General features: G+C 33.7%; 1 protein-coding gene across 9 annotated transcripts in view; it reads left to right on the top strand.

The window, feature by feature from the left end:
- The window catches only part of LOC123694096 (disks large 1 tumor suppressor protein), a 30,145-nt gene extending 12,806 nt beyond the window's left edge, over nt 1-17,339 (top strand). For 2 of the 9 annotated variants that reach the window (XM_045639399.1, XM_045639397.1), the window contains exons 6-22: nt 3,220-3,249; nt 3,688-3,912; nt 4,443-4,523; nt 4,594-4,842; nt 5,708-5,849; nt 6,290-6,567; nt 8,025-8,158; nt 8,500-8,619; nt 9,334-9,460; nt 10,275-10,383; nt 11,025-11,066; nt 12,839-12,907; nt 14,102-14,251; nt 14,727-14,899; nt 15,112-15,221; nt 15,305-15,396; nt 15,695-17,339. In XM_045639399.1, the coding sequence (XP_045495355.1) occupies nt 3,220-3,249; nt 3,688-3,912; nt 4,443-4,523; nt 4,594-4,842; nt 5,708-5,849; nt 6,290-6,567; nt 8,025-8,158; nt 8,500-8,619; nt 9,334-9,460; nt 10,275-10,383; nt 11,025-11,066; nt 12,839-12,907; nt 14,102-14,251; nt 14,727-14,899; nt 15,112-15,221; nt 15,305-15,396; nt 15,695-15,801 (2,238 nt within the window). In that variant the 3' untranslated portion in view covers nt 15,802-17,339. Of the gene's footprint in view, nt 1-1,597; nt 1,895-1,923; nt 1,978-2,380; nt 2,596-3,219; nt 3,250-3,687; nt 3,913-4,442; nt 4,524-4,593; nt 4,843-5,707; nt 5,850-6,289; nt 6,568-8,024; nt 8,159-8,499; nt 8,620-9,333; nt 9,461-10,274; nt 10,384-11,024; nt 11,067-12,838; nt 12,908-14,101; nt 14,252-14,726; nt 14,900-15,111; nt 15,222-15,304; nt 15,397-15,694 lie in introns of those variants that run through there. The other 7 variants (XM_045639405.1, XM_045639400.1, XM_045639401.1 and 4 more) reach the window with 6 other exon arrangements.
- The last annotated feature ends 1,386 nt before the right edge of the window (nt 17,340-18,725 follow it).

The raw sequence follows: 18,725 nt of genomic DNA, 5'->3' as shown, positions 1-18,725 counted from the left end.
ACAATCCTAGGATAGGTAATAAAATCAAACTACTGATTTATTTATATTGTGGCGTGCTCGCCGTTGTACCTACTTGCCGCTCGGTTCTAATTATACGAGCGGCGACTACAACGTGGTCGGGAGCAAAACTAGCACAGGTCCTCCCTCGATGGCGTCCGGTTGGACTTTGGCGGCACTGGCGTGGTGCGCGCGAGTCGCATATTACGTATTATATTTTATATAAAAAAAAATAGGGGCTAAATTATAAATCTATCCAAAAATTTCACTGTAAAACCTGATTAGTAAATGAAATGTAAAATTTTCATAAAAATAGCGTTTCCCTAATTCGCATAAAACTGAAAATGCTTTCAAAATCGATGCTACTTCTGATTTTTTTTTTATCGAGTTAAATATTTAATATTGTGTTTCTATCCAAAAATTCCACTAGATCAAACGTTTATCTGTACTATATATTTTTTTAGGATTTTAAATATGATGATTTCTCTGAAAATAACATGATTTAGAAACATGAATTTCGGTCCATGGGCCCTTAAAAAATGAAAAAGGATAAAGATGATACAAGAAAGGCTCGATAATTTATAGATATTGTACATAGAGTCCGATATGTTAAAAACGTTAGACGTTAATATTATGCTATCTTGCGTGAATTCAATGCTCGGAAAAGCCGCAAGGCGCATTTCAATAAATAAATAAATTATGCTTTGGTTTTTATTATTGTCGCACCTACTCCACTTCTAAAGTACGTTACATCTCATCATCTTATTTTACAAAAAAAAGTAATGTTTTTAGACGGTAAAGGTTTAAAGACCGATTCTAGTTGACATACGGATGGGGGGCCCACAGGCATGGATTGCTTAGGGCATCTAGTAGTCTTAATCCGTCACTGATTATATGATATAATAATATATTATATGATATAACTAGCGGTCCGCCCCGGCTTCGCCCGTGGTACATATTAACGTTTTCTCTACATAAGAACCATCCTCGTACTTCAAGGAATATAATAAAAAAAGAATTATCGAAATCGGTTCAGCCGTTCTCGAGTTATGGAATTACAACGAAAAGTGGCATTGATTTTTATATATTAGATAATCAGAACCACTGGAGTGGGGAAAGCTAAGTGGTAGAGTAACTTTAAACTTACCCACGGCGTTACTCTACCAAATTTTAGTACTCTACACATACTCTACAATCTACATTACCAATGGTGTCTAGTATAATAAATAAGACGTAGAGACTACCATTTACTCTAGCCATGTACAGCGGCCAATAGGTAATATTGAGTACCTAGATGGTACCTAAATTCAAACCAAGCGCAAATTTGTCTGGTATGCTAAAAAAATGTCAAAATTAGTCTAGCGATTTCGGTATATTTAACACACTTAACACACGTAAAATCTTATCATACAATTATTACATGTTATTATTGATTGTCACTTATTTTTTGGTTTAGTATTTTTTAGTGGCATTGCAATGGCATTGCCTCGAGTGACGTTTTGTAAAAATAACGGCGCGAGCACACAGGCAGAAGTCAGAGTTCTCAGAAGCGTCATATGAATTTTGTCTTTAGCGCCATCTTCTGGAAAAATGGAGAGGTAGAAGTACCTACGTAGAAGTAGCCGAACTACAACAAGTGGTCGGTAACGGCGGTGTTTCGCGTCTCGTAGTACTATTTATAACCTACAATACAGTTCTAGTTTTCAACGATATGTACACTAACGTTTCTTCGATCTGTGGATTTGTGGTGTTAAACTTCACAACTGTGCCAATGTTGTGTGAACGCTACATCAACTAAAATTCCTGAATACTGCACGTAAATGAATATCCAGTGAAATGTTATTGCACATAAAATTTTGACATTCACACTACTGCTGTTATTTCGTACCCGTCTCAAGTAAGGCCATATATAATGTACACTAATCTATTTTTAAACATTTAGTAATTTCTTGATAATTTGGGAACGTTTTCAAACATTTGGTGAGACTAATGCAACTTCTAAGATAGTTTGCTTGTAACAATCGCTGTTACTAGCTAGATAATTCATTCAATTCTTCAATGTTACCAAAGTTGTATCTCATGCACGTAAATAACGTAACACGGACATTCTAATTAATTTCATCGCTTTGACATTCATACCATCCTCATGGAACACAAGTTGGTAACACTCAATTAACTATAAATGCATACATCCTAATAAAAATCACTATCAAAAAAGGGCTCGGCTCGTATTATAATACTTAGATAAGGATTGGTGTAATTTAAAGTGAGCTAACATGATAACCAGCTTATGCAGAGGGATTTCGAACAAATGCTGGATTATAATTAGGCAGAGGTGTACTTAAACGATTTATTTTTGGTGTAAGTTAGAACTGGGTTCTAGGTAGAAAATGGTGCATGTCGAAGAGCGTCCAGTAAGATGCTGACTGCAGTCACAAGTGTGTAACTAACAATGCATGCAGTGTACATATTGTAGTGCAATAAAATTGAAGTTCTGAGGGCTATGCACACTTGGTCAACAAAATGACTGAAAGACGGAAGAAAAAAACCCATAATGGATTCCTTCGAAAAGTTTCATCTTTATTTAATCTTGACACGGTGAGTTAACTTATGGTACTACAGTTGGCCATGAAAAATACTATATTTATTTATTCACAATGCTCATACTATATCAATTAAATTCACATGTATATGCTAATAGATAAAGCTCACAGTGAAGTGTATTAGATAGACGTTCACTTCACAACTAATGTGATGTGAGTTAATTCAAATACCATGCCTTCAACATCACTACATGGTATTGTAATACCAAATTTAATGTCTTAGCTTGTTATTCAACTATCATAATCAGCCAATCTTTTGGAAACCATAAGTTTAAAAAATTCATCTGATAATGTGTTTTACATAACTGATATAGGTGATAATGTAATAGAATATGATGTATAATAGTATATTTATGTAAAAATTATTATAATAAAGTAATTCATAACTTGGTTATTATAATTTTGTAAATACAGCCAAATTATTATCCTTATAATTAAAATGTTAGTGATACATAATAATTAGTAATTTATTAATTACATACATGTTTTTGTGTTAATTCAACTAATACTAATAATAATTATTGATCAGTAACATGCAACTTGTAAGACCAAGTGTTGCCATGGTATGCAATACTGTATTTGTTTACAATATTTATGACATTGACTGATTTCCTTGCAGGCTCATGTTACAACACCAGAAATGAAGCAGGTAAATATAAACATAACTTCATATGTCAATTATATCATATTATAATTATCATGTAAGGAAAATACTAGGTTTAACAAATTGTTAGTTAGTGTTATGTTTTAAATATAATAAATTCTTATTGAAGTATTTAATTCTTTATCAATACTGAGTCCAAAGTAATTTGCGTTAAATGGTTTGATCACTTAGCATGCTTTCAATTGATGGTATAAATTAGACTGGCTAAATATCAATCAAGAAACATCTTGTTTTGTTTGGCTCCCAATTAGTATGAATCAGTGTGTTATAAGATATAACATTTTTAATAATTGTTTACATACATTCCAATACGAGGTATAAATAACAGTTTTTATTGTACTGTTAATGAATAATCCCACTTTCTTGTATTTAATTAATATTTAAAACATTGACTAATTTTGATTAATTTGGTTTCTACAAAAGTTACAGGTAAATGGTATCGAAGGTGGTGCAGTGATGGGTGATGATGGCTATCAGTACTTAACTGTAGTGCTTTCCCGAGCGGGTGGTGCTGGCCTTGGGTTCAGTATTGCTGGTGGCTCAGACAATCCCCACGTAGCTGAAGATCCACATATTTACGTCACTAAGCTCATTCCTGGTGGAGCCGCTGCAGCTAGCCAATTACAAATTAATGATGCTATATTACAAGTAAGATTATTTTTGCTTTTTAACTAGATAAATTGATCTTTCTGTTATACACTAGTTTTATCAATAAATAAGCTGAACCTTGCAACTATGTCTGTTTTTAAAAGCAAAATTTTTGATACATTTTTCATTGCTTCTCTGGAGCTTCCACTGGTGCAGGTGGTACTTGTGATGTCATATAACATTGATAAATCCACTATCCAATGCAAAAAAAAAATTTCAAGCAAATGAATACTTTCAGTTAAACTTCATTATAGATAATAATATAATTATATAGATAACTTTGTAGGATTATAATCATGTTCCAAATGCTTCAACAGGCTATAAAATTAATTTCTATGTTTTATTGAAGTTGAATATAATATTCCAGTAATAATTTTACATCTACAGCTAACTGGTACAATTTTTAATTAAATCACAAATTAGCACTTGTGCCATCATTATCATTTAACAATAGTACAATACAGCAAAAAATGTTATCTATTGTACATATTTCATAGTAACCTCTGGTATAATTTTTGCGATGTGTTTAGGTTAACGACACAAATGTGGAGAATGTGACGCATGCAGAAGCAGTAGACGCGTTAAAAAAGGCTGGCAGCACGGTGCGACTGGTAAGTCAGTTTGCATTCAAATTGAGAATGGTTAAAGCGATGCACACACTAATAAATTTTTCTTTCACAGAAAGTAAAACGTCGAGGGACGGAGGACCTTTTGAGCGTGTCACAAATATCTAATAAAGAGGAGGCAGTGGAAATTGAATTGGTTAAGGGTGGTGCTGGATTGGGATTCAGCATAGCGGGTGGTCTTGGCAACCAACACATACCTGGAGACAATGGGATATATGTCACTAAAATAATGGCTGGTGGAGCGGCGCATAGAGACGGCAGATTGAGGGTCGGCGATAAACTGTTAATGGTCAAGAATACATCTGTAAGTATTATATTATTCACAACAATAAATTTTTCTTAGTGGACGGAACTTATAGTAATTACAATTTTATTTTATTTTAAAAGATGCAAAGTATTTAACTTATAATATAAATCCAAATGTTGATTACCATTGAAATATATTTCATGTTTATCTGCAAAAACATGACAAATTATTTCATTGATGTTTTTATTATTAGTGAGTTATTTCAGTGATCATTGTTATTATGACCTTTACATAAGGAACAAACATATTTTAAAAACAGATACTAGATGTTTCTGATTCACATTGTTTCTTATTTGTATTATTTTAATGTATGCAAATGTTAATTGAAGGTAAAACCTTATATTGAATTTAAGGATTTTGAAATGGGCTTTGAAAGATAACCTTACTATCTACATTGTTAACAATACTTGAAATGTTCTTGTGAATATGCATATCTCTATCTGTTTCACTGTCTTGTGAATATTCATGTAGGATTTATTGAAGGCAGACTTTATTTGTAGAGTCTACCTTCAATAAATCACATTTTCCTTGGCCAAGAGAAGCTTTGGAGTTGAATATTTGTTGTATTTATCCAATAATGCAAGTCTTGTGACAAGGGTGTGTGTAAAATGTCTGAAAATTAAAACTAGATATTCACCCGGGCTTAACCTGTTCTTGACATATTTAACTGAGATAAAAATTTAAAAAACATATTATAACCACATGTCTATAGTAATGAAGCTTCCTTTTATTGAAATACGTTTTCCAATTAACTTACGAAGTTTTTGTTAACGTTTTATTAACATTTAAAAGAGCAAATCTTCTTCTTTATGTATGTAATATAAACTAAATGACAATACACTTATCCTTGTTCAATTCTCAGAAAGGCGACGTGAACCTCGACAACGTGACGCACGAAGACGCAGTTGCTGCGTTGAAAGCGTCTGGAGAGAGAGTACTGCTGGTGTTAGTTCCTGGACCAAGGCACGGTCAACCATCGCCAAGAACGTCTAGGGCGAATACTCGTAAGTATTTGATTTTAAAAGATCTTAAGTAAGATAGTGCAAATTGTTTGCTGCATTGGCGTGGTTAGAAAATAGGAAAAAAACGTATCCACTCTGACTGATGCAAATTTTTCACTTATGCAATTATTGTTTGCTTATATTTGCATCAAAAGTTTATACTTTAATATACTATTATTAGTATACTTTTTGTTGTATGTACCTACTTACTTTTCATTGTTTGTTTCTTTCACCTATATTTTTCATAAATGGTATTTTTGTCATCATTAAATTTTATATTAAATTGTTAGTTACTCGGAGTTACGAAGCTGGCCGTAAATCCTGCTTGTACAGTGTTATTGTTAAAGAACGACGTTAGAAACTTCAAATACGCGCGTGCATTTACAAATTGTGTAAAGGAACGGCTTCCTTTACACAATTTGTAAACGAAAACATCATTGCAGCGTGTCCCACATCGAGCACGAGCAACTCGCTGCGGCGCGAGGACGCGACGGACGGGCCCGCGGAGGAGCCCCGCGTGGTGGAGCTCGAGAAGGGGCCCCAGGGGCTCGGCTTCAACATCGTCGGCGGGGAGGACGGCCACGGGATATACGTGTCGTTCCTCCTCGCGGGGGGCCCCGCGGAGCGCTCGGGGCAACTGAGGAGGGGCGATCGCTTGCTAGCGGTTAACGATACGGATATAACGCATGCGACGCACGAACAGGCGGCTAAGGCGCTGAAGGTAAGCTTGTGTACATTCGTTGGTTGATTAGATTCGGCGCGGAGATCGCTTACAAACTATCAACGATAAAGACATTAAGCATGCTACGCACGAGCAAATTGCTCAGGAACTCAAGGTAAGGGCTTTTGCACATTGGTTTGTTGATTAGGGCCCTTGCTAGCTGAGGGCTCCGCAAACCGTTTAGGGCAACTACGCAACGGAGATCGCTTGCAAACTGTCAACGACATTACGCATGCTACGCACGAGCAAGTGGCTAAGGCGCTCAAGGTAAGGGCTTGTTCATACAGGTTTATCGTTGGATTTTTTTTAATTGATTTAGTTTTAGAAATTGATTTTGTTCATATGTACATAGATCATATATTTAAATAAAAAATATAATATTGAAAAAAAAATTGCAGAAAAAAAAAACAACACATATATAATTATATTAAAAAACTTGAAGAGATATGTAAACATTATACATAATTAATGGTCAGGATTAAATGTTACAAAAAATATATTTACATATAAATTATCTATGCTATTTAATTAAATAGAGTATGAAAAAAGATTTCCTTAACTTGTGCTCTTAAGCAAATAATATATCTATTAGATAGATGCCAAGATATTAAAACAGTTATCTTAATTCCGCATTACCGTTAACCAACAGATCATATAGTCAAATGCGCAAAACTAACAGTACACACCTATAATAACATTAACATATTAAATGGACGTTTAAAAAAACTTGTTTACATGTCATGTATGAGCTATAAATAATTCATAAATCATATTTGTCATTTAAAGAAACCATATGTAAATACCTCTTTACGCATTGCGTCATAATCGATTGCCATCGCTTATAACAATACGTATTTGGTCAGTATTAGTCACGCGATATGCACGGAGGCGACTGTGTGAGTGAATTTACTCTGATTACCCATTAACATAGTTAAATTCGTGATTTTTTTTTTATTATGTACGTGTGTGTGTAAAACCTACGCTTTTGATAGTTATCAGTTTCGAAATTTACGTGGCAAATAATGTGTTTATTATTTATGGACTTGCTTCAAATTCTCATGAATAATTCAATGTGTTTGGAATTCCATTCGTAAATGAGCGGTTAAAATTCTTGCTAAAGTATTTACTTTCCACCTTGCTTAATAAGATAATACCATGTAAACCTTGAGTGCTAGAAAATTGAGTTTAACCAAGGCACCGTTTTGTGCATAATGCTTCAACATTGTGCATAAATATGTAAAAACTATAAGTATTTTTTTAGGTTTTAACTAGGTATTTAAAAGTAAAAAATAGTTTTTTACTATTATTTTATTCACAACAAATCAATTCTATTGTTCAAAAACTTTAATTTTTCTTAGCTACTTCAGTGGATCTTGACAGTGTTACCTATAATTAAATTGAACCTACGAGTTGTATAATATCGTGATATCTTTATTCATTTACTCTCCTTTTTACAGAGTACGGGACAAAATGTAAAGTTAACTGTAGTGTACAGGCCACAGGAATACAACAAATTCGAAGCTCGTATTAATGAATTAAAACAACACCACACGCTGTTGCGAACGTCACAAAAACGATCGCTCTATGTAAGGTATGTATCTCTATTTTTATTATAATTAATTAAATTATTCTCTATTTATTATTAAGTTATATAATGTTTGCCATTGCTTTAATGAGCCTTGTAGTAAGCTGACTTACTTTCTACTAAGAGAAAGTCACCTAGTTAAATGGCACGTAAGTATGCAGTCCAAAAACGTAGGCTTAATTTTTATTTAAGTATTGACATAATATTTTGAAGACAACTTACGGTTATTGCGAGAAGCTATTCACATTGTGATAATATAAATAGTACTTCTGCAAAATTGCGTATAAGCAAAATTTTAATTATAACAAAATATGTGCGAAATTATAATTATTTTATAAATATTTCAGAGCGCTATTTGACTATGATCCCATACGAGATGACGGGCTTCCCTCAAGAGGCTTGCCGTTCCGATATGGTGACATTCTGCATGTCACCAACGCGTCGGACGACGAGTGGTGGCAAGCCAGGTATTTCATTTTATAATTATTATTGTAACTAACTAGCTATACCGGCAAAATCTATTTCTTTAGCTCATGTGTTGTTCTGATGTGTGATTGTTAACCTATATAACTGTTAAGTTTCATCCAAAGCCGTCGAGACGTTTTTTTTCGTGAAAGAGTAATAAACATATATACATCTATCCTCACAAACTTGCATTTATGTAATATACAACCATTAATTAAGATTAACGTATTATTACTTAATTTTACATATTATATTCAAAATACAAGTCTATGTTATTCAATATTTCCTTAATGTAATTAAGCTAACAATGAATGAATAGAGTAGCATCTGCTATCAGGATAGTGGTAATATGATTAACAATTTCTATAAATAAGTTTTTATTAATAGTTTGATTGTGTATCTTTAGAAATAATTAATCATAATCTAATAGAATATTTATAGAATATTTTTACAAATACAATTTGTTTTAAGTACTACAAGTATGTAGTCATCGAACTAAATTGGTTTTGTAAGATAGTTTCGTCTATAGTACTTCATTATTGACTACTGTGTTATTTTTCATTTCTATTTTAATTTTATCAGTTATTATAAAAATTGGTTCAGCATTTCTTGAATTATAAATAATGTGACTAACACTTCCTCTTATATACATTTATTGTAATTAAAAAACTATTAACCCTTTAACTAACCTATATATTAACATTGCTATCAACAAGCAGGCGGCTAGACAGCACAGATCCGGAAGCAATCGGCATAATACCTTCGAAACGACGCTGGGAACGCAAGCAGAGGGCAAGAGATCGACAAGTCAAGTTCCAGGGACAAGGGACGCCTGTGTCTACGGTATGTTTTACATCAAATAAATCCTTTATTGGAAGTTTTTACATTACGTGATCCGTTACGCTAAGAAATAAAACTATATGCCTAGTACACGTCTCAGAAGTGAAACTTCTTTGATAAGTTGTCTCGCGGTTACACCCGCGGACGAACCCGCAGGCAAAATCAAGTGCATATAACTCTAGCTCATGTGCTTACCAAATCTGTCCTGTGTAGTTTTTTTAGTGAATGAGTAACAAAAACCTGTCCATACTCACAAATGTTTGCATAAATAATATAAGTAGGATTAAATAAAATATATAAACAAAAAAGGGAATTCAGTGGAGAACACACTCAATACAGGTGCGTGTAAATCAAGTCAAGGCCTTGTTATTAGTATTATTGCATTTATGCTATTAGGTTTAATATTAGTGTCAAGTTTGAATCTAGACTGTAATTAGGCTTCCACATATTGTATGCTCTTATACCTGATTAATAATAGAAGCGGATTTAATCTGAACCGATAGGTATAATTATGTATAATTGAACTTTCATCCTACACATTTATTTTGTAAAACACTATTCTATAATAAGGCTTACAGTCGAATAATGATCTAAAACCTATAAAATATATACTTTTTCCAGCTTGAATTTTTGAACTTTGAAGTGAAACTGCTTTAGGCTCGTTGACTGTTAAATTTAAAGGCCGCTTGAGACGACAATTTTATCTTTGAATCTTGCCAAAGAAGTTTCGCTTCTGACAAGTGTGCTTGGCACAGACGCTCTTTTTTAATTGTTTTAACGACAGAATAACTAATAACGAAGAATAATAAAATTCCAGAGTCAATCCACGCTCGAAAGGAAAAAGAAAACGCTATCGTTCAGCAGAAAGTTCCCCTTCATGAAGAGTCGGGAGGACGGCAAGTCTGAAGATGGCTCGGACCAAGAGCGTAAGTACCAGCTCTGATATATCACTGTAATATATGCCGCACGCTTTGGATAAAGTATCGAAAATTAATATTAAGAATAAACTAAATAAAATTGATTTTGTGGGTGTGACAAAATTTGTAAATAGAAAAGTTTTTGAAAGTGAAAACGATAATATTATAGAAAAAATTGTGACAGCTTTAGAAGCAGAATTGTAGGAAAAAAAAATTTCTAGCATAGCACAAATTTCTTGATTACTTTCATCAATATCAGTTCTAAAATAATAGGGTAGAAACACCACCAATAGTTTAACAAATAATGAATTAAATGTCAAATTGTATTTTTCTACCCAAAACTAGACACAATCTATACTCATATTATAAAGAGGAAAGGTTTGTTATTATGTATGTATGTATGGTTTTCACGCATAAACTACTGGACCGATTTCAAAAATTCTTTCACCATTAGAAAGCTGCATCTTGACTGAGCAACATAGGCTAGGTTTTATCCAGGAAATCCCACGGGACGGGAACTATGCGGGTTTTTCTTTAAAAACGCGGGCAAAGCCACAGGCGGAAAGCTAGTATAGTAATAAATTAAACTATAATGAACGAAAAAATTGTAAATGTACATGTATAAAAACGGGTAACCGGTTTTGTTCCAGCTTTCATGCTTTGTTACACGCAAGAGGACGCGAACGCGGACGGTGAGTGCACTCCCCTATTGGTCACTTCGCTACTTCGCTCCTGTCGTAGGACGTTCTCTTATCGATCTCATGCCGAATTTAGCATATTATTATCAATTTAATATATTGTAAAAAATGTAGTGTTTAAAAAATTCGAAAAATTAGGGCTGAATGTGATAAAGACAATTATTTTGTGAAATAAATTGGCAAAGAAGTTTTGGTCAGTATGTTCAAATTTTACGTAATTACGTAAATTTTTTATGGATAGGTTTTATTGATAAAATCATCTAAGAGATTCAGTTAAAACTAGAGATAGTGGTAACTCTATATGTATTTACATTTATTTTACTGTTGGGTAAGGTCTATAGGTAGTTTATAATTAATCGGTAATAATGATTTGTTCGTAGTCACCCTTTTATAGCCCTTAACCTGCACCTGTAGTAATTTCTTATCTAGAGTTTAGTTTAAAATTGTCTTCTTGAATAATTGAATTAAATGGCAAAGATCGATAAGATTATGTCGTTACAATACGCAATTTATTTTCATGCGGCTGCTAATATTATAATCAATGTATGGAGGTTTTATTTATTATATATATTGAGTTATTCGCTTTTCTAACAATGAATATTATATAACTTGTGGGTCTAAGTAATATCTCTAAATCAAATGTTCATCATTTATGCCATAATATTGTATTGATATATTTGTATTTTATTATGTATTCATAAGGCAGAGGACTAATCATTATATCGTATACATTCGTATGAATATTTATCAAAACCGACACATATTATATTTCTCAAATATTTATTCGATTATATAGTAAATTTATCTAATGTATTTAGTGAATTGGTTCTTACCTCGGATTGTTAAACAAAATTGTTCTGGATATGTGTGAGTACATTAACGCTTGTAGTGTATATGGAAGAGCATGGAGGTGCTTCATAATTCGCAATTAATTATATAGAGGATTAGTCTAAAATTGACGCATTTGTTGCTTGTCAAATAATAATACACGGAGTCACGACGAGCGTGTTGCGTACATAGACGTTGTATTTACGTTCAATTTTAGCTATTTGTTTCATTACCACACAACCGTATAAGCAAACTAAATAGTTAAATCCTATCCTTTACAGAAAAATACAATCAAAAGAGCATTTTTTTTATCAAAAATGTAGAACATCGGCGGTATGAACATCTGAACATTTTTGGCTTATTTATATGTGCGCGGCTTACGGCTGTGTGGTTGTCGTATAGTTTTACGATTTATTTCCTTGCCATAAATGTTGTAGTTACGTCATACAATACTGGGTCGCGAGCACACGGATTGGTTTGACACTCGTCCGGCCGCCGTCCCGTGCTTCTAGTTGCCTTAAACGTTTTGCAATGTACATCTATGTTAAGCCTTTATGCCTAAAACTGGCTCGGAAAATTCTCTTGACCAATCCTCGTAAAAAGTCCATATTCCTCAAATAATAAAAAATAATTTTTCAAGTTCTCTCGCGAAAAAATATATCGATTTTTAATTGCCATAATAGGCTTCGCTTCCTAGTCACGGAAATTTTTGGAACCAGTTCGAGGTTTATTTAAAAATGATGTGCCTCAATTTGATCTTCGAGCTCAGTAATGCTATGCATAAAGAACGGCAACAGACAGTAAACGAAAGAAATATAATCAATTAAATCATATGTCCATTTCACTCTATTTGGTGTAGGCTCATTCCCTAGTTCGGATTCATCTCAAAATGTAAAACTGTTTCTAAATGTATATAACGTTAATTTTTCTACGTATAGGAGAAATCTTGTACCGAGTGGAACTTCCCATGATGGAGGAGATAACGCTCATATATCTCGAGGACGAGAGTAAGTTTTGGGAGTGAGGCGTAGCTTGCGAGTGCAGTAGCCGTTACCTTACCTCCCGCATTCTGGTTATGATCATCAATTAGAAACGTAGTTTTCATTTCAATAACACTCGATTTTCTTATTATTTGTTTATGTTTAGTTGTTTTTTTTACTTTTATCTAATTCATACGACGCGACGATTCCGATCGCCTCCGCGCGTCGAATCCCACGGTAGAGCGGGCGGGGGGGGGGGGGGGGGGGTTAGTAACGGAGGCTTAGACGTTTGTCGCGGAGGGAGAGGGCCACTGGAAGCACCCGAGGGCACGCCACGCGCTCGCATGCCGCCGCCGCACGCGCATCATCCATCCCATCCGCGAGTGTGCTCTCGCTTCACTTCACTCGCCCGCGCCGCATCGGTCTAGCGCTATATATATCGCTTTGTATTTACGCTTCTTAGACTTACTTATTGCAGTGTTCCGCTCGTTTCGAGCTTTCGCTACGATCTATGATGACGATTGTCTTTAATATTATTGTTTGTACGCTATGGAATTTACAATAGTTGATATACTTTATGCGAGCATGATGTTATGTAAAGCACTTTTAACGTTGTTCGATAGGCAGATAGATATTTATTATTGTATACAGATTGTTTATTGATGAGAATATTTTATAATATGTATTTATGTATCTATTTAATTTTATCGTTCATATTCAACTTAGTTTAGAGTGAGGTAAGGGCGACTTTGTAATACTTTTTCGAATAATCTTTTAGTCTTAGAATTTAGAGTTTATTAGATTAGTGATGAGCAGTTTAGCTTGTTATATTTATACAGAGATTGTAGAGTAATACCGTTGAGTTACCAATATAACTTTTAATAAATAAACGTTTGATAACTCAATTGTTTAAATATGATTTTTATGCACACGTAAGAGTTAGAACACCATATGTTTGAGAATTAAAAGTGCACGCTATTTCTTCTTATTAAAATGTAAGGAGGGCTTTTGAATACCTTTATAAAATTGAAATCGAGCGAATGGAAATTGCTTGAACGAATTGAACTATTTCGCGTTTAGTGACCTTATAGCTGTGTCATTTACATAGTTCACAAATAACTATCACGTCGATCCAAACGCATTATAGACAACTAATCGCATTCTAGAGTCCCTCAAAGGTTTCTTTATTAGTACTGTGCTAATATAAGATACTATTTCCAGGCCAAGATGAGAATGTGTTGTCATACGAGACGGTACAACAGTTAACCATCACGTACACGAGACCGGTGATAATTCTCGGCCCGTTGAAGGATAGAATCAACGACGACCTCATATCGGAGTTCCCGGACAAGTTTGGAAGCTGTGTGCCTCGTGAGTATAATGAGTAATACAGATAATTTAACTTAATTCATATGTATAGTGATGCATTGGTGGTGTATATAAAAATTAAAAATCTAAATTTTGATCTAGAGACAGCCGACAGAGACACATTATATCATTTTCATGATGATGGGTGATAGTGAGTAGATGATATTTTTACCCAAAACCTTGGATAAATTAGGACATTTTCTTGTTCTTATTAACTTAGTGACAAATAAACAGACACCTCTTTAAAATCGCCACAAATAAATTTTCAATTTTAATCTATCCATTAAAGTTCTATAAGTATTCAAAAAAATAACTTCTTCGATCAGATCAATGCTCTTCTTAAAACTAAGTGATTGCATAATTATTTCTTCTAGTTATGTGTAAATAGTTTATCATGTTAATGTGAAGTGCCAACAAATTATTTACAAGCCCGATCAAAACTCGACATTCATATACATAAAACATTTCAACGTTGCAGACACGACACGACCGCGACGCGACTACGAGGTGGACGGGCGCGACTACCACTTCGTCGCGAGCCGCGAGCAAATGGAGAGGGATATACAGAACCACCTGTTTATTGAGGCGGGGCAGTACAATGAAAACCTGTACGGGACGTCCGTAGCTTCGGTTAGAGAGGTTGCTGAGAAGGTAAGCTACAGGCGAAATAAAAGTTTACCAAACAATTTTTTTTTTTTTATATAGAAATGTGTAGGAATAGATTGAATATTAGCTGATACGCTTGAATGAAATTTATTGAAACTAAAATATTATTCAAAACGGTTTCTATTTTTAGCAAAACTTAGCTGATTATTATTGGCTATTGTAGGTCGTTTTATAAATGACATTTTATTTTATTTCAGGGTAAACACTGCATTTTAGATGTAAGCGGAAATGCCATAAAAAGGTTACAAGTGGCGCAACTTTACCCGATTGCCATATTTATTAAACCAAAGAGCGTAGAATCTATAATGTAAGTAACTTTTTTAAATTTCATTAAATAAGGCTAGTCACTCATCCATAGCGAAGAATTAACAATATGTATTTTTCTTTTAGGGAAATGACAAAACGAATGACTGAAGATCAAGCGAAAAAGACGTACGAACGCGCTTTGAAAATGGAGCAAGAGTTTGCTGAATATTTTACTGGTATGTTTTTTTTCATAAAACTTCGATAATAATTAACTCATTTATTTTTATACTATCATATGCTTGAGAAGTACGTAATGGATCTTGTTTTTTTTTTTATATATAGTTGTTACGAAAAAGGTTTTGTATTAATTTTTAGGCAAAACGGGCAATGCCGCGGGCGGTAAGCTAGTTTATTATAAATAACAGACTAGACAAGACCAAGAAAATACGAGCAAATAAACAAATTTGATTTGAAAAATTTTAGCATTTATAATCCACTTTTTAACGATTATTAACTTATTTGTACTTATTACAGCTGTGGTGACGGGAGACACACCAGAAGAGATATACGCGAAGGTGAAGGCGGTGATAGCAGCGGAGAGCGGGCCCACCGTGTGGGTGCCGCGCCGCGACCCGCTGTAGACGCAGCTGCCATACGCGTCCGCACGCCGCGACGTGCGCTGACAGACTGACGGTTGCGCAAACATGGCACTAGGTGGCGCTGATGTCAAACATTGTACTGCACGCGTACATGTGTGAGTGCGTGCATAGGTACAATCGTGAATGTTACGTGTTTGTTCATTGTGATGACTTTTTGTGTTGTAATGATTACTTGACGCGCCAGAATATAATTTCGTTTTTTTTTACAATATTTCTATTTTTAAGTTTGATTGTGCTGGAGTGTTATTCCACTTTTTGCCTGCGTGGTAAAGTGTAGCACTGATACTAAACTTTCATGATTGTATTTTATGTAACACTAGGGAAATTTTAGACAAATTTTTTCTTATTTATTATTTATTGTATCAATAATGTTAAGTGTTTAACATTCATTGAGATGGCATTATAAATTATAGCTTTGTTCCCTAAAAATGATAAATTGTTTGAAATAGATTGCGTCACCTAGATGTCACGTATTTGTCTCAAAACTTATTTACGTAGTTTTCGAATTTGTTAAAATTTCCTAAATAAGTAGAGAGAAGGCAAAATAAATTATTAAGAGTATTAAAAAGTCTATCAGCGCATTGCGTCGTGTGGACTACTAAAGAATGAAACCGCACTTAATATACGAGTACCTGAACACGACCGACAACCATTTTAATTACTACTTTAACAAATGCTATTTACTACGCATTATTTTTCATAACCACATGAAATGTGCAAGGTCGATACAAAGTGCGATGTCTGTTCCTTAGTAAATAAACAACTTAGCAAGAATACAAGGACACATTGAATCTAATCTATTTGTAAAAGTTCTAAAGGCTTTGTTGAAGAAGCTGCACTTTATCGTCGTTTTTAGTAAAGTAGGCTTATCCTAGTTCGATTTAGGCTGATTCACCCTGCCCTTGTATTCCTCAAAGAACGGTTGATGAAATGTGCCTCCAGTTATCTTAAGCCCTACCTATTTCCAGCGGTAATGTGATCGAAATGAGCAATAATGTTCATAGAATCTCCGTGTTCCCCTTACAATGTTACGTAGTGAACGACAGACCCTTAAGAGTGGTGACAAACGAAGCAATACAGAGCGGGCTTCACGGCTCACATGATGTTAAAGCAATACTGTTGCGGCGATTAGATAGTCGTGTAACTTAAAGACTATTCATTTTTACAACACATTTTATAACTATCACTCGCCACTCCTGTTATATTTAGCTTAAGTTGACATTGAATTATATACGAATAAGATTTTATGTAACATTTTACTCAAATGTGAATTGAATGATTACAATTTTACTATTATTCAACGCTTTCACCGCAGAATACTTACGCTTTCGTTCATTGTGCGTTTATAATCTAGCTGTCGTATAATGGTTGCTTTATATAAAATAAATATATTTATTGACAAACTCGGGTATTAAGCTTCAACTCAACTATGTAAAATAAAATTGTATATTGTAGAAAAATAAAAGGTATTATTCATGTTGATTTGTTATCGGATTGCTAGAGTAAAATGTGAATTTCTTCAGCGTTAGAAAATTTAATGTAATGTTCTCTGTATACACGGTTAGTAAAGTTTAATATTCGCGACGAATCACGACGCACTTGGTGAAGTTATATGACAAACTTATTAGTTGTAATACTTACTTATTTTAGTCGAAACCCACCTCACGCGAGTCCTGCATGGCTAGGTAAGATATTATATATTCAGAATTATTGCTCAAGCGGCAACATATTATATCGTAGCCATTCGAATCTCATGACATGCACACCGGCATCATACATGGTTTGACTCTTTCTTAGGCGAGGTGCAAGTTGTTTGTTGATCATTTTTATAGTAAGGAATTGTGTTAAACGGTGTGAAGTCTCACCAAGAATAGCGTTTGACATTTATTTATTGAGAATTTTATTTTCTTACGGAGTAACAGTATGCCCATCTGCAAATATGGCCTCACGCGAGACATAATGCTTTAGATATTATCCACTGATATATCGTTCTATTATTTTTTAGATTTTTTTTTTCGTATTTTTAAGTGCAATTTTTTATTTTATATGAAATACAAACGATTATTCCCCCTGTACTTAAATTATGATAACTGTGAATGTGAATTGATTAGTGATGTATAGTTTTATTTGCATGACAAAAATACATGATTTTATATTCCGCCATTACATTGAATCAAGAAGCTTATATCCTCTAATACACTGGAGATTGCACTATGACCATTAACTTGAAACAAGAAACTATGACATTCAATGACGTCAGTCATGTTATTTGTCTCTTTCTGTCGAGTGACCACGCTGGTTTGTAAATTCAGGATTTTTCAAAATAGAAAAAACTAAAAATCATGGTCTATAAATAATAACGACATATATTTTTAACAGTATTTATATTATAATATTATGGTCATACTTTATAGGTAGGTACATACAATTTTAATTGGTATAGAATGATAGTTATAAATAACTTTTGGCTACAAAGCTTGGATATGAACCGATATATAGCATTAACATCCTTTGTAAATAGAGGAAAGTTGTGTTTTGCATCAGATGCTGTTTACCAAATTGTTAGCTACTCAGATCTTCTTTTTAAACGCGTTGCTTCGACGGGTCAATTTCAAGCCAGAATCATCAAAGAAAAACTGTTTATAGCAGCTTTGCACAAATTTCAGCTAACTTTACAAAGTTTATTTTTCAAAACGTATTTTTTTCTGGGTCGTAATCCTCAGTAACCTTGATGGGCACATATATTTCTTTTTATTTTACTTTTTGGAAAGCTGAAATACGTAAAACAAAAAAATATGAGGTAAGTTAAAAAAGTATAAATTTCAATGTAAAAACGAACAATCTTATAACTACATGTGAGTGCAATACCGATGTCATGTGTTGTTTCATTACTATTAACAATCTTT

This window comes from Colias croceus, chromosome 8, assembly GCF_905220415.1.
Source record: "Colias croceus chromosome 8, ilColCroc2.1".
Taxonomy (NCBI): domain Eukaryota; kingdom Metazoa; phylum Arthropoda; class Insecta; order Lepidoptera; family Pieridae; genus Colias; species Colias croceus.
This window is presented reverse-complemented; position numbering and strand designations above follow the sequence as displayed.